This window comes from Melopsittacus undulatus, chromosome 7 (assembly GCF_012275295.1).
Source record: "Melopsittacus undulatus isolate bMelUnd1 chromosome 7, bMelUnd1.mat.Z, whole genome shotgun sequence".
Lineage (NCBI taxonomy): Eukaryota > Metazoa > Chordata > Aves > Psittaciformes > Psittaculidae > Melopsittacus > Melopsittacus undulatus.
This window is the reverse complement of record NC_047533.1, coordinates 6,044,997-6,061,253: the sequence shown is the minus strand read 5'-3', so window position 1 is coordinate 6,061,253 and position 16,257 is coordinate 6,044,997. Positions and strand designations below refer to the sequence as shown.

At 49.6% G+C, this 16,257-nt stretch overlaps 1 protein-coding gene across 1 annotated transcript; it reads right to left on the bottom strand.

Annotated features, from left to right (window-relative positions):
- Positions 1-289: 289 nt before the first annotated feature.
- Positions 290-14,291, bottom strand: CHMP3 (charged multivesicular body protein 3). Its single transcript, XM_034064662.1, has 6 exons — positions 14,212-14,291; positions 11,248-11,308; positions 6,856-7,035; positions 3,479-3,600; positions 1,590-1,704; positions 290-834 (listed from the first exon to the last, which is right to left on the bottom strand). Exons 1-6 carry the CDS (start codon positions 14,254-14,256, stop codon positions 701-703), a joined length of 657 nt encoding a protein of 218 aa, XP_033920553.1. The 5' UTR covers positions 14,257-14,291; the 3' UTR covers positions 290-700.
- Between the last annotated feature and the right edge of the window lie 1,966 nt (positions 14,292-16,257).

The following is a 16,257-nucleotide window of genomic DNA, read 5'->3' as shown; positions in this document are numbered from 1 at the left end:
ACAGCATTACCATAACCCCATTGTATTTACCAGCAATGTTGCTCAGTTAATGACACAAAGCCTTACACTGCGAGTATGTGGCTGTAGAGATAAGGGAGATAGAGCTGCTCACTGCTGAAGAAGGCACTGCAGTGAATGTACACCACCTGGGCTGCACTGGAACACAGCACCTATTTAACAACTGAAAGCTTTCTTCACTTATGTGCTAGAGAAACAACCCCCAAGGTGTTCTAAACCCAGGAGGGAGGTGGTAGAGGTGGAAGAGAGATTGAAGTGATGCAAACTGAACTGACTGTTAAAAGCAGCTTTAATAAAATGTGTAGTGATTCAGGAAGAACACACTCTTACACTGCTGAAGGCTTTCGGTAGCAGACGAAGCCAAAGTGCCTTTTGGGACAAGATGCTTCTTGAAGCTGAAGATGGATTTCAGGACTTTCTATCTACAACCCCATCAGGTTACACCATTGCTGCCATTTCACCACAGCCTCTCCCAGGGAAGATGGGCTGATGCACAAAGGGTGCCTGCTGCAGTTCACCCCCCCCCAGTCAGAGGCACGTTACAGTAGGTTCTTAGAGAACACAACCCCCAGGAAGAAAAAATAACAATATATATATTACATAAAGTACTCTCACGTATTAAGTTTTGTGTTGTGAAGGCAGGACAATGGCCCAGAAGCCACCTGTACACGCTGGTCCCCCCTTAGCTGCGGAGGGTGGCCAACCGCGACTGCATGGCCTCGATGTCTTCTTCCTCATCCACAGCAGCCGTCGCGCCCATGGGCTCGGGCTCTGGAAGAGCATCCGTGACTTTACTGGGTGCTTTACCCAAGGCCCCTGCAAGCAAAGGGTGTGTGTTAGATCTTCATGGTGAGGTGGAGCTAAAGGAATTCAGCCACTCGCTGCTGGTAGAGGCTGGGCACAAGTGGCTGACTCAATCGGTATCAACTTGCTTGGAAGAGGCAGGAAGGGAGCAGTTCCCAAGCCAGAAAACAGGATGTGAGAAACAAGGGAGGGAAACACACCAGTGGCTGGGCATGAGGCAAGAGCAGGGTAGGTGCTGCGGAGCTGTGCATCTCACACCACCTCACAAGAAACCCAGGCAAGGAGCACTCGAAGCATTATCTAAGTCAAATAAGAGCCAGTGGATCATGACTTCTGGAGCTGGGGTTTGTGGCTGGAATTTGGGTTTGGTTTGTGTTATTCTCTCCAAATCCTCAAGACCCCAACAGCCCTTTACAGCCAGGAGTTACCACCTGGCCTGAGATTCGAGGTAACAGGGCCAAGTTCATTTCATGGCTTCATTAGTAACAGCCTGTCCAGTGAGCCATACACATTCCCCCTCAGCAGGAGGATGCACAGACAGACACTGAGCTGCTGCAACCTCACTGCTGAACTACACAGGCATCACTACTGCTTTACTGAACCACACCAGCCTCCTCATCCAGTACTCCCTGAGAAACCAGTTTCCAAGAGCACCGTGCCTGGTGGCAAAGGCGGGGAGGGCACAGCTCAGAACAGATGAAGATGTGAAGTGTTGTGTCCTGAGCACAGCAGGGTCACAGCTCTGCTCCCAGCCAATGCAAACTCACCAGCTGTGATTTCAAACAGGATTTTGTCGATTTCCATCTCTGCTTCCTCCTCCATTTCCTCCTGATCCTCCAGGCTTTCAAAGGTGTCCTCCAGCATCTCCTCTATAATACCAGCCTGGCAGAAAGCAGAGAAGGCAGTGCGTGATGTGCTTACAATGTGCAGCAGAGTAAGGACATGCTTCCTACTTCCTCATTCAGGTTATGCCTATCCAGGCATTTAACAACACTCAGACTTTCTGGATCAAGCCCATCCCACTGCAGGAAGGGGCCTAACACCCCTGTCTGCAGTCTAAGTACATATCTCAGCTGGCTAAACATGAGCAACTTGTACACAGGCAGCCAAGAAGCCCTCAGCATCCTGACCTGTATCAACACCAATGTGGGAGCAGGACCAGGGCAGGGATTGTGCCCCTGCACTGAGCACTGGTGAGGCTGCACCTTGAATCCTGGATTCATCTCTGGGCCCCTCACTACAGGAGAGACCTTGAGGGGCTAGAGAGGGGCCAGAGAAGGGCACTGGAGCTGGTGCAGGGCCTGGAGCACAAGAGATGGGGAACGGCTGAGGGACCTGGGGGGTTCAGATGGAGAAGAGAAGGCTCAGGGGGGACCTGATGGCTCCCTACAAGTGCCTGAGAGGAGGATGGAGCCAGGAGGGGCTGGGCTCTGCTCCCAAGGAACAAGGGATGGGACAAGAGGAAACAGCCTCAAGCTGCACCAGGGCAGGTTTAGATGGAGCTGAGGAACAATTCCTGCCCCAGAGGGTGCTCAGGCATTGGAACAGGCTGCCCAGGGCAGGGCTGCAGGCACCGGCCCTGCAAGTGTGCACACAGTGTGGAGATGAGGCCTCAGTGCCATGGGTTAGGGGTGGCCTTGGCAGTGCACAGGGAATGGTTGGACTGGATGAGCTTAAAGGGCTTTTCCAACCCAGCTGATTCGATGAGTCTGTACAAGCAGTGCACAGGAAAAGCAGTAAGAGAAATGAGGACTAAATACCTCGTAAACCCTCAAGGTGTCATTGTTGTTCCACAGCTGAACATGCTCCAAGCCCATGAAATACAACTGCAAACCTCAGTACAACACACAGACTGTACAGCACACTGAAACCAGTGTTTGATGCAGCTTCCCTTTCTTCTGTCTGCATTCAGGGATTGGATTAGATGAGCTCTGAAGGTCCCTTCCAACCTAAAACTATGATTCTATGATTTGAAAACTCCCTCTGCAGGGTTTATAACCTAGAGATGGGCAAACTGCTCTGGTGCACAGTGGTAAAATGAGTAAGAAATCCAAGTGAGTTGCAAGAGGGGAAAAAGCAAACCAGTTTTGGTAGTTGAAAAGATACCAGCCACAACACAGAACCAGTGCAGCTCAAAACCAGAGCACTTCATCCCATGGAGACACTAAGCTGGATGTTCTAAACCCAGTATTAGAGCAGCCATCGTGGCCGAGATGAGACTTTGACCTCCCAGCTCCACAAGAGGCTGGCAGGGTTCTCAATGAACATTTCCATCCTGAAAGCAGGAACTCCATCTCCCAAGAGCAGCGAGAAGCTGAGGGCCATGGTAGTCACTGGGCATTGCTGCCAGCCTTGCTCTGCCCCTGCCCATGGGACTGGGACAACCAAGCCACAAACGCTCTGCATGGGGATGGATCCTTTTCCTTCCGTCCTCAACCTGAGCAGCAGTTTTATGCCTCAAGCTCTACATCAAACATGCTGCAGGTATCATCTACAGGGTCTTCCCCTGCTACAGAGTCCCAGCTATTATATGCTACTTCAATTTCCATTCATTAAGGTTCACACACTCCCTCTGACAAAGGAGGCACCTGAGTGATCTCATAGCACAGTAAAGACCAGCTCCTGTCCACCCGGATCCTGTTGTTCTAGATCTTACCTTCATCATCTCTTTGGATAATTCCCTCATCGTCGCTTGGATTTCAGGGATTTTGACTAGGTTTTGCATAGCTTTCATGACTTCTGTGCTCTTCTGCAACGAACCTGCTACTCTCAGCACCGCTGTGAAGGAGAGGGAGAGGAAAGCTTCAATGATCCATGCACCACAAAGCAGAGCAATTACATCCTCCCTACATGGACACCAATGGGTTTGAATCAGGCAATTAATTTCAAGAGAAACCTGCATCCCCCTTCTTCACAGTGATTCCTCCCCTCTGCTGTGCTATGGGGAGACCCCCCTGCAGCCCTGATCCAGCTCTGGGGCAGCAGCACAAGAGGGACATGGAGCTGTTGGAGAGAGCCCAGAGGAGGCCATGGAGCTGCTGCGAGGGCTGGAGCAGCTCTGCTCTGGAGCCAGACTGGGAGAGCTGGGCTGGGGCAGCCTGGACAAGAGAAGGCTCCTGAAGGGGAGACCTGAGAGCAGCTCCAGTGCCTAAAGGGGCTGCAGGAAAGCTGGAGAGGGGCTTGGGACAAGGGCCTGTAGGGACAGGACAAGGGGAATGGCTTGAACCTGCCAGAGGGGAGACTGAGATGAGCTCTTAGGCAGAAGCTGTTCCCTGTGAGGGTGCTGAGGCGCTGGCACAGGGTGCCCAGAGAAGCTGTGGCTGCCCCATCCCTGGCAGTGTTCAAGGCCAGGTTGGACACAGGGGCTTGGAGCAGCTGCTCCAGTGGAAGGGGTCCCTGCCCATGGCAGGGGTTGGAACTGGATGAGCTTTGAGGTCCCTTCCAATACAAACCACTCTGGGACTCTTCATTCATGTCTTGCCTCCCTGGAAACTCAACATCTGCCCACATCAGAAAAAAATGCATTGACAGCAAATATCCTGGTCCTGTACAATTAGCTGGGGCATCCACGTTGGCTCCAGAGACATTTGCACCCAGACCATAACAGAGTGATCCCGGAGGACCTCCTGCCCATATCCCTCACAGCCAGAGGTCTTGCTGAGGCTTTCACCTTCTGCCCAGCACCTGGTAGTAGGAACTAACTCTGCCACAATCCCAGACTGGTTTGGGTTGGAAGGGACCTTAAAGCTCATCCAGTCCCAACCCCTGCCACAGGCAGGGACCCCTTCCACTGGAGCAGGTTGCTCCAAGCCCCTGTGTCCAACCTGGCCTTGAGCACTGCCAGGGATGGGGCAGCCACAGCTTCTCTGGGCACCCTGTGCCAGCACCTCAGCACCCTCACAGGGAAGGTTCTTCCTTACATTTAACCTGAACTTCCCCTGTTTCAGTTTAAACAAGTTCTGTTTAAGTTTAAAGCAGTTCTGGTGCAACAGTTTCACAACAAAAAGTAAGCCAGGAGATGAATACTGAAGCAGCTAATCTGGAAATGTGTAGTTTAAGCTGAATTTAACAACACTCTTTCACAGGCTACCCTCATAATACAGCTTATAAGCTTTTCTCTTGCACACTGATGTGGCAAGATCAAAATGCAATAACTAAGGGTACTGTGAGGTTCTTGCTATTTAACTTGGCAGCTTCCTGCTCCCAGGGAACTCAACTGTATATAAAATGGTCACTCCTTCATGAAGCAAAATGAAGGTACAGCAGATATTTACTTGTCATTTCAATACTTCAAGAGCCTGACATTTGTGCTGTTAACAAACTGACAGAAGTCTTGCCTTTAGTGGTCATTTCCCCTAGATGAAACCAGTTAAGACAAACCCCAGACTGATTATTAGGTTCCTTCCTAAGTGGATCAGAACATTCCCAGCAGGATGAAGATGCTGCTGGTGGTAATAAAGAGGAGGCTGCTGTGTTTCCTTTGAATGGGTACCTCGAGGATGGCTGCTGCTTCCCCTTCCTGAATCAGGTACACGGGGAGACACATTTGACCTACCATAAGATTACCCCCAAGGTTCACATTGAGAACCTCACTTATCACCCATCCAAGTGGTAAAATCCACTGGCACCTGCTTGGATAATGCTGGGTAGGGGAAGTACTCTGACATCAGTAGCCTGTTAACCCCACCAAGTCTTTCCCTGTCTTTAATGCTTTCTGCTCTGCTCTTGTTACAGGCTGGAACACTCCAGAGTCTAGAAAATGCTGCAGGAAATCTATTACAACAGATGTCTGATGTGGATGAGGAATGAGGGAATGTGCTGGTACTGGAGGAGCGCAAAGGACTAAGTGGGGTTTGCAGAGAGCAAAGCTATTAAGACACAGGACAAATCTATTCATCCACATCAAGGAAATCAAACACTGCACCGCAGTCTCCATTTGGGACTTAGCGAGTGCCCCAAGACTCTTGCTAGAGAACATGGTTCACCAGATGAAGGGAATTCTACTGCAGGAAAGAAACCTCATGCCACAGATCCTGTCAAAACCAGTAACAGGCTCCACAAGGACACTGGGATATCAGGCACACACTTGAACTGTTTAGGAATGCATTGAAAACATGCCCCAAACTACTGGAAGCAGGCACTGTTTCAGAGCACACAAACCCCAATGTCACTGCAGGCCTCAGGATCTGAGGAGAGGGGATAATCTTAGAGGAAACACAGTGAGGAGCTAGGGAACAAGGAAGAGCAGGGACCCCAGGGACTAACTGTGAGCTCCCTGGCTGCTTCAGAGCCCAGGGTGGGAAACCATCCACACAGGGTAGTGGGAAAGGTCTGCACACTGAAGGGGGTTATTGCCTACAGGGATACAGGACTCATTATGGGATGTGAGGGGAAACAGAGTTCTGGACTCAGGGAAGACTCATGACAGATCTTTTAAGGGGACTGCAGGAATGTGGCTGGACATGAAGAATTTACTATGGGATTTTTAAGGGAATAACCATAGGGAACACATAAACCTCAGGGGCCTGCAGGATCAGGTACCAGCTCAGGCAAAGAAGGAGATCTGGGGCCAACTACCAGCCAGCCAACTTACACTGGGCATCTGACAGCAGCTCCTGGAACATCCCACACCTTGTATGCATGTACATATGTGTTCTACTAGGGCACCTTAGTCCTAACCAGCTGAAGAGGAAGACCAGGATTGAGTGCCAGTGCTGTTAATGCCTGTGTGAGAGCTGTGTGTGTCTACAGGGGAGCTGGTAAAGGCACTGCAGTGAGCATGTGTGGGTGCACATGCCTGCTGGGACCATGTGCTCAGCCTGGCTGGATGTGGGGACATGGAACTGCAGCAGCCTCATGCCTCTGGGACTGCTATGGGAGGAGTTTCCCTGGATCAGGAAGCCCAGGGATCAGCTGTCTTCCACAAGAGCAGCACTGCTCCCAGTTCTAGCCCTGCCTGCACCTGACCTTGACTCAGACCTCACTTCTAACGCCAGAGGAGTCATTGTACTTGTGCTCAGAAGTTGTTCTTACCAAGCTGGTTCTTCATCCCCATGAGAACAGAGTTCATGTGAGCTTTGGATGCATAGAGTTTGCTTACAGCCTTTCGGGAGCGGATCAGTTCCTTGGCCAGGATCACACACGCATCTTTCTGACCCTTTTTGGCAGCATCCTTTATTGACCGCTTCACTTTCTCCTCTTCCCTCTGGATATCTGGAATACAGAAAATACACAGCAAAGAGTGACAAGGTGATAAAAGACATGGAAGAAAAAATAGTCATTTGCATTTTCAATGCAAAGAATCATTTCTGCTTGATTTCAAACTCCCTCTGTTGCTCAAAGACCTTGTTCTAAGCTGTTTTACATGTTAGCTGATTAATTCAAATGAATATTAACAGGGGAATTCTCATTACTAGACATCCAGCTCCGTAATTCCCTCTGTAGTCATGAGTACCATAAAGGACTCTCCAGGAATATTCCTGCATGGGGCTGAGCCAAGATGAATCCTTAAGGTCCAGTAAGAACAAGGCCATTACTTGACTTACAACTTCAGAATAACTTCCTATTAAACTGGCCTGATGTATAGATATATAAATACTTACACAGATATAGAATACACACACACATAGTTTAAGACTGATTTGCTGTTTATAAGGTTGCCTCTTCATCACTGATAGTCCCACTACACCAGGAAGGAACAAAGCTGTCACAAGCAGTTTAAAACTCAGTCTCAGGAGCCAGGCAGGCATTTCACTAACAAACATACCTGCCTGTCAGACTACATCAAAGCTTAACCCATACAATCACCTTCAAGGGAATTTGAAGGCTGCTGCTGTCACTTTCTAAAGCCCTGAATTGTGTTCTTCTTAAAAGATGCGTTCAGAAAGGATGTAGAAGGTTGATCTCACAGTTAGAAAGCTTTAGATGTCCACTGCCTGCAGAAAACAGCATAACCACTTCTGCAGTGAATTCACAAGTTACTGAGAACTCTTAATTCCTGCCAAAAAGAAGCCTTCACCCTTGCAGATAAACTTACTTATTCCCCCTGTCAGGCACAACTCATGGAGCCTCAACCGGACACCCAACCAAGTCTACACTTGTGCTGAAGGAGTTAAGGTCTTGGGTTTCTGCTGCTCACCCTTTAAACACATGTGCATTAGGTGTTTGTATGAGCTGGCACATTCAGAGTGCCAGCTGGCTGGCACCAAAGCTGTGGATGATTCATCAGCAGAAACTACTATGCTGCTAAATTGTTAGATACAACTTAAAAGAGCCTGTTCAAACTCTCCTGGTATCCAGCTTCATTCAACGGCTATCATAAGAGCATGCTAGAGCAGGAATGCTGGCCTAGGCCTGTACTACATGAGCACCAGATAACTGGATGTGAAACACTACCCAGTAAATAATGTGGTTTCTGCAGCAAATGTGATGGGACTGCTCACATCTGCCTTGTCAGGTAACACTGGCTGTGTACCTCAAAAAGCCCAGAGTACGAAATGCAGGAACAAGTAGGGGCTGTAACAACCCCCTTTCTTCTCCAGAATGAGCAATGAACCAGCTACTGATGAATGTGGATTTAAGAGTCCACCAAAACATTAGCCTAAAGTAAATAAAGAATTCAGACAGTAAGGGTCAGATTCACCTTCCTGCAAAGAGCTGAAGGAAATGACCAAGAACAATTATTTTCTGGTAAAGAAACAATCATTTCTGTTCAAATTTAGGGGGGTTGAGTCTTCTTGACTTACACCAGACAGAAGTTACATGTAGGTAGGAATCAGAAGTTGCCCTTTCATGAAATACAGGCATCAACACACTGTGCTTATTGACAGTTGCCAACTGAGAGACTTCAATGCAGCTTCTCATGTGGGAGTTAATGAACCCTGTGCTCAAGGTGAGTCATTCTCTCAGTATCAGCCAATGGTGTCTTTATCCTAAAGGATATCTGCAGGATCACAATCAGGAAAACACAGTCCTTGCTGCTTTCCCACTATTATTTGGGGGAATGTCCAAGGCTTGAAGACTTTCGTATGTCAGAGATGGGAGTGAGCCGAGTCCCAGCGTATCAGAATAGGTAAGAAACAGCAGAAGTGAACAGGAAGCACCAGGAGTGTTCCAGCAGCACTGAGGAATTACATTCACTTTGTCAGGCTAAACCCAAGCACAAGCATCGTGTCACTACAACCAAACTAACAGAGGGTGGCCCCATACTCTAGTAAATGCTTTCAGTTGCGTGACAAACTGCTGAACAGGAAATAGTGGCACAAATATGCAACACGTCTTTGAAGGTCAATGCCAGCTACACACCTCTAGTGAGCCTGAGTCCCTGCAGCACTCCTTCTGCAGGGCTACCAAGCAAAACAGACACAAAGCAATGCAAAGCACTGTGAGAGAGACTTGCAAACTGTATTACTCCAACTATATTACCTCAAAACATTCCATTCTGAAGCCACACGGATACCCCTCATGTCTTCAAACCCTCCAAGCAACCTACACCAAACAGGAGTCACCACAGAGCAAGAGGCCAACCACAGATGGTTCAAAACAGCGTGTTCCTCAATGAGTAGCTGCACTGACCAGCCAAGTGTTGGAGTGATCCCAGCCCACTCAGGTCATCCCAGGTGGATCCCAGTGTTGGTGCATCACAATATCTCTAGTCCAGCCTTCCTTGAGGAAACCAAGGTCCCAGCTCAACATCCTTACCCCAGAATTGCAGTGATTTCTTGTGGAAGCCTCAACTGCAGTGATAAAGCATGGCAAAGTCTAACAGACACACGAATATCCCGAAGATATTCCCCTCTTTATTCTAATGGGAATTATCAGAGTAGCAGATGGTTGGTGGTTAGCCTAAGCAATTTCAAGCTGAAATGTACCTCTTTGAATTTAGCACTCTGAAATACATATGCAGACATGTTTAGAGCTATCATAGTAATTAGACTTACATCCACATCAAAATACCAGGCTACCACATAACCCAGTATCTATATAGGCCATTACAAGTATTATGGCATGTATAAAGCTGAGAGAAAACCATCATGTCAAGAAGCCATCAATTGTGAGCACAGAGGTAGTCTGCTCTCAGGGAGGATGTGACCTCTAAAACATTACTAACAAGATCAGCCACCCTGCAGTTCCTCTGTGCCCGATACAGACACATGAAGTGCCTTGGAGAACATAAAACAACTCACAAGTGGAATGAGCATCACTGTACACTGGTGTTTCTGGAGGAGGCACAAACCCTTGTCCTCATTTGGAAAGTGAGGAACAAGGCAGACTTTGCTCTGCACAAGCACCTCTCTCCAACCAGCTTGTACAAATCTACAAGTAAGAGCACACATAGACCCTGCCACTTCACTCCACAAGTGTGTGGCTGGGGATCAAGGCAGGAATGGAGAACATAATCCTTGAGGAGTCATTCAATCCAGGAATGTGCCTAATCCTAGAACCACTGACTGGTTTGGGTTGGAAAGCACCTTAAGATCATCCAGTTCCAACCCCCTGCCATGGGCAGGGACACCTCACACTAAACCATATCACCCAAGGCTCTGTCCAACCTGGCCTTGAACACTGCCAGGGATGGAGCATTCACCACTTCTTTGGGCAGCCTGTGCCAGTGCCTCACCACCCTCACAGTAAAGAACTTCCTCCTTATATCTAACCTGAATTTCCCCTGTTTAAGTTTAAACCCATCACCCCTTGTCCTATCGCTCCAGTCCCCTCTCCAGCATCCTTGTAGGCCCCAAATCATAACCAGATGCTGATACTAAATACACTTTACCAGCACATCCCATGGACCAAACCTGAGGGCTGGGTAGAACACAAAAAGGGGAAAACAGAATCTAGCCCCAAACCTGCTTTCAGGGATACTGGGCAGAGCAAAATCTAAACTAGTGTCTATGTGATAATAACTCCTCTGCCTTTCAAGACATCTTCAAGGTGTAACACTCATCATTTAACAGCAAAACTCCCACCGAGAAAAGGATTTTGTTCTTTTCCTCTCTTTTGTTTGTAGTTTCCCAAGGTGATAGCAGCTACTTTTGGTCGGCTTGTGCACTACACCCCAGTACATACCTGTGGAACTCTCTACATGTGGAATTACATACCACACCAATACCATTCATTCAATCCATGTGGGTGGAATTCTGGATAATAAATCCCATTTGAGAAGATGAATTAGACTTAAGAGGATTATGTCTTACTGGAAGCACACAATATTCAAGTTCCTTTGAAAATTTTACTTGGAGAACTTCACAGCAACATCATTTTGTGGCACAGACCAAGTCTGGCTCCAGGATCACATTCCTCCTCCTCCTTTATTCCAGATGCAACAGAGCACCCCAGGTGAGTAGATTTTACGGCCTCCCCCAGTTCAAACAAAACCCCCTTGAAGGCAAACGGGAAAAGGAAAAAATGAGACTAAGCACAAACCTCTGATCTGTCTATCAATCACTCTCATTTCTTTCCTTATCTTCAAGGACCATTCATTGACCTGAAAAAGAGAAAGTGAGGGTTACTTGAAATTCCAACTCTAAAACTATGCTTTCATAATGTCATGGAACTGAAACACTCAGTATCAAAAGAAGCACTTGAAAATGCATCAGCTTTAAGTTATGACTGATGTTTAAATAGTTCATTATTCAAATAAATCCTCAAACATCGCAGAGATACCACCAATTACTGCAGCCCTCAACATTCAGACAAGGAGTTAAGGAGGACACAATCTGTGAGCTGGAGACACTCACTGCCTGGCCACCTTCCCACATCACAGTGACATTGCTGTGCACAGGGAACTTGCCATGAGGGATTTCAGCATAAGGCAGAAATGTGGGCAGGGGATGACAGCACCAAGAATACCACTATCCATTTCAGTCAGAAGGAACCTCAGGAGGTCCCCAAGCCAATGTCCTACTCAAAGCAGGACCAAATGGAGAGTTCAGACAGGCTGTATGGGGCCTCATCCATTGAGTTTTGATACTGTGTGAGGGCAGAGACTTCGCAGACACTGTGGGCATCTGTTCCAGCACTTCATCACTCCTGTGATAAAGCTTCTACTCAAGTCCAATTAAATACTATCCTCTGGCCACCTTGTGGCTGTAGCCCCTTTCCTATCACTGGCCACAGCTGGTACGTATATGGCTATTTCTTCACTACAACCCCATGAGAGATAGTGAAAGGCTTCAGACCTTTGCCCCTTTACCTTCTCTTCTCCAAGCTAAAACTACAGCAGGATGCACAGGTTGTGCCTCTGTAATGCACAGTCCCAAATACACTGTTGACAAACATCATTCTCCCAGCACTACATCACACCCAAGAGTCAGCCAGAAACAGTAAGCTGAAATAAACCACCTGAACCACATTGGAGGTAAACCCACTTTTTAAGCTCAAACAATCCAGACCTGGCACTAAATGCATTGTAGACCCCCAGCTTTGGACAGGCTGCAATGTACCACCAGCCCCTCACAAGGACAGAAGATGCTTGCTTTGTATCATAAATTCTTTCCCATCAGGAGAGCATAGAAATTTACCCAGGGCAAATCACAATCCCAAAAGCCTCAACCTCTTCCCATCAGCATCAACCCCTGTGGTATTTGGATGCTCTCTCCAGCCCTCTCAGGGACAGTGTCCTGTGTACAGGTGCTGGCAGACCTGAGGCAAGGGCTGCTGTTTCCTCATCATCTACCCTGCAGAAATTACTACTTCTTCTTCCTTCTAAACCTGCAGTTCAATGCAGGAGGGAGGAAGTTTCTTACCATGAACAGATTTCTCAATCTCACTCTTACAGCATGTGAATCATCATTAAGACTGGGACACCCAGAGTGTGCTCCTGACAGCAGGATGACACTGGCATTTCTCCCTGGTTTCTAGTGCCTCGGCAAACAGCTCAAGGATGACCCACAGACACACTGTGTTATGGGAATACATGACAAGCTTGTTGGTTATGGAAGGCAAAATAATGCTCATCAGACATGAAACAAGGACTTATCAGTACAGTATAACCACAGTGAGTGGGTTAAACTGTTGTCTGCTGTTTTATCCCACCATTGAAAGCAGCACACTTAAGAACCCCAGTTCTTGCTGTGGCATCTTCCAACACCACTCGTGATGGAGGAGACTATAACCAACCTGTGCGGTGTATGAGACAGGTAGAGAAGGGGAAGTACACTACTGAATGTGCATGTCTCATCTAACACTATCAGCCAACGAGCAACAACCATAACCTGCTCCCTTGAGACTTGGCTGATGCAGAGCAGCAGGGAATATGTGACAGGCTGACAGCTGGGCTTGTTCAGCCTGGACAAGACTCCTTAAGGGGAGACCTTAAAGCAGCTTCAGTGCCTAAAGGGACCACAAGAAACCTGGAGAGGGGCTTCGGACAAGGGCCTGTAGGGACAGGACAAGGGGAATGGCTTTAACTTGCCTGAGGGGAGACTGAGCTGAGCTCTTAGGCAGAAGCTCTTCCCTGTGAGGGTGCTGAGGCGCTGGCACAGGGTGCCCACAGAAGCTGTGGCTGCCCCATCCCTGGCAGTGCTCAAGGCCAGGTTGGACACAGGGGCTTGGAGCAGCTGCTCCAGTGGAAGGTGTCCCTGCCTGTGGCAGGGGTTGGAGCTGGAGGAGCTTTAAGGTCCCTTCAAACACAAACTGTTCCATGGTTCTAGGATGCTGCAGCTCTTCTAAGCCTTCACTTTTGGTGTCTGCATTTTTATTATGTCTAATACATTTTACCTTTCCCCTCACCAAACAGCAAATTTTTTTTATTAACACATCAGTAGTGATTTATGAAAACCATCAGTGAAACCCATTATTTCATTTCACTGTGCCATTAGAAATCTGTGGGTAGAAGAAAGGCTTACACAGTGTGTCTGCAGACTCAACCCCCCCCCCCCCCCCCCCCCCCAAACAACTCCTCAGCTATTCATATCATAAGACAGTCTTTACAACAAGACCTGGAAGCCCCTAAGGAATCTGGAAAGTTATGGAATACAGCAAACAACAACGTAAACCTCCAAGAGACGCTAAGCCTCCCCAGGCCACGCCACACAGGAAGCATCCATCCCTCCTTTGACTACTGCTTCCGTGGCCGTGAGAAGAGCCGCTCCAACCCCCCCCTCCCCCCCATGGTGCGGGACTGAATGAACTGAGCACGGAGGTCCCGGTCCTTTGCGGAGGGCGGCTGAAGGCTCCCCCCTGCTGCTAAGGCCCAGCGACACCGGAGCGGAGCCTTCCAGCGCACCCGGTCCGCTCCAACCCCCCCTCCTCTCCTCCCCTCAGCCCAGGCCGGGTGTCACCAGGCAAGGCCCCGGCCCCCATCAACCCACCGCCGTGCCCAGAGGCCGCGGCCGCCCCCAGCCCCTCGCTCCCCCTGAGGCAGCACCGGCACGGCCGGACCCTCACCAGCTCCTTGGGCGGCTTCTCGGGGGTCTTCCCGAACAGCCCCATAGCGGCAGCGCCCGCGCCGCTTCCGGGGTTCGGCCCCGCCCGGCTGCGCAGGCGCCTGCTCCGCCTCCTTCACCACGCAAGCGCAAGCGTCCGGGTCAGGCTTTTCAGCACGCATGCGCAAGCGTCCATTCGCCCACCCCACAGGGGAGGGAGGGGTGGGTGGTGACTGAGCGGACCCGCCCATGGGAGGGGGCAAGAGGCAGGGGGCGGCTCTGCTGCGCACGGCCCCGCCCCGCTGCGCACGGCCCCGCCCCGCTGCGCACGGCCCCGCCCCGCTACGTACGGCCACGCCCTTCTGCGCACGGCTCCACAGTGCCTCATAGCCCACACGGTGAGCTGTGTGTACTAGGCATCGGCCGGTGGGGAGCGGTGCTGCTCTAGCACTGCGGAATCATACAGTGACAGACTGGTTTGGGTTGAAGGGACCTTAAAGCTCATCCAGTTCCAACCCCCTGCCACGGGCAGGGACACCTTCCACTGGAGCAGCTGCTCCAAGCCCCTGTGTCCAACCTGGCCTTGAACACTGCCAGGGATGGGGCAGCCACAGCTTCTCTGGGCACCTTGTGCCAGCGCCTCAGCACCCTCACAGGGAAGAGCTTCTGCCTTGTATCTAACCTGAACTTCCCCTGTTTCAGTTTGAACCCATCACCCCTTGTCCTATCGCTACAGTCCCTGATGAAGGATCCTTATATACAAAATCAAGTCATGCCCAGGGTGACTCAAACCGCTTTGTGTGTTCCAGCCAGCCCCGGGAACACCCACAGGATACCTGAGGAGAGACATCCCCTGCCAGCACCGCAGACGTTTCCTGCCTGGCTTCAGCAGCCAGCACTGTTTGCGGGCCCCGGCAGCAGGGCCTGGCTCACCTCCACCCTCTGCCATCCTCTCTGCAGCACAGGGAGGGTAACCTGGCACAAACTATGGGACAGCTTGGAGCCATCCCGCTGGGCACTGCGGCTCCTCACGCCCCGGTGCACAAGCTCAGATGCAGGGGACTGGAAATAAATCACTGATGCACAGAAAGAATGAAGAACTTGGGAGAAAAAAGGTGCTGTTAGCTTAGTCTAATGCCTTACAATTATACGTACCCTCGTTACTGAATTCCCAGAGAAAGGCATTTTAACAGTTATTAAAATGTACAGTTCGACTTGGTCTTTTTTTCCTTCTAAAACCCAATACAAAGATCTAAATATGCTTTGGACTGGGAAGCAGCAGTGGGAAAACCAGTGTAGCAAGACAGTAATTGTTGAAATTGAGACTGGCAAAGACCTTCAGAGATGCTCTACATCCACCCTCTCGGTAGCAGCACATGACACCCATGACCCGCACTAAACCCACTGCAATAACCTGACATCAGTAGTTTGACATTTTCTGTTTACAGCTGGTCACCAGCTTGCACGCACAAGATGTCAGAGGATAAGCCATGAGGAGTGCCACAAGGATGATCAGGGGACTGGAGCACCTCCTGTATGAAGACAGGGTGAGAAAGTTGGGGCTGTTCAGCCTGGAGAAGAGAAGGCTGCGTGGAGACCTCAGAGCAGCCTTCCAGTATCTGAAGGGGGCCTACAGGGATGCTGGTGAGGGACTGTTCATTACGGACTGTAGTGACAGGACAAGGGGTAACGGGTTCAAACTTAAACAGCAGAGGTTTAGATTAGATATAAGGAAGAAATTCTTTACTGTGAGGGTGGTGAGGCACTGGAATGGGTTGCCCAGGGAGGTTGTGAATGCTCCATCCCTGGCAGTGTTCAAGGCCAGGTTGGACAGAGCCTTGGGTGCCATGGTTTAGTGTGAGGTGTCCCTGCCCATGGCAGGTGGGTTGGAACTGGATGATCTTAAGGTCCTTTCCAACCCTAACTATTCTATGATTCTATGATTCAATAATGTTTAGCTTCTGGGTTAAGACACTTCACAAACACCAGCACTGCCCAGCCCAGCGAGGCAAAACAAGTGAGCAGAACGGCTTACCTTGTTAGAGGCACAGCCTTTGCTCTCTTCTCC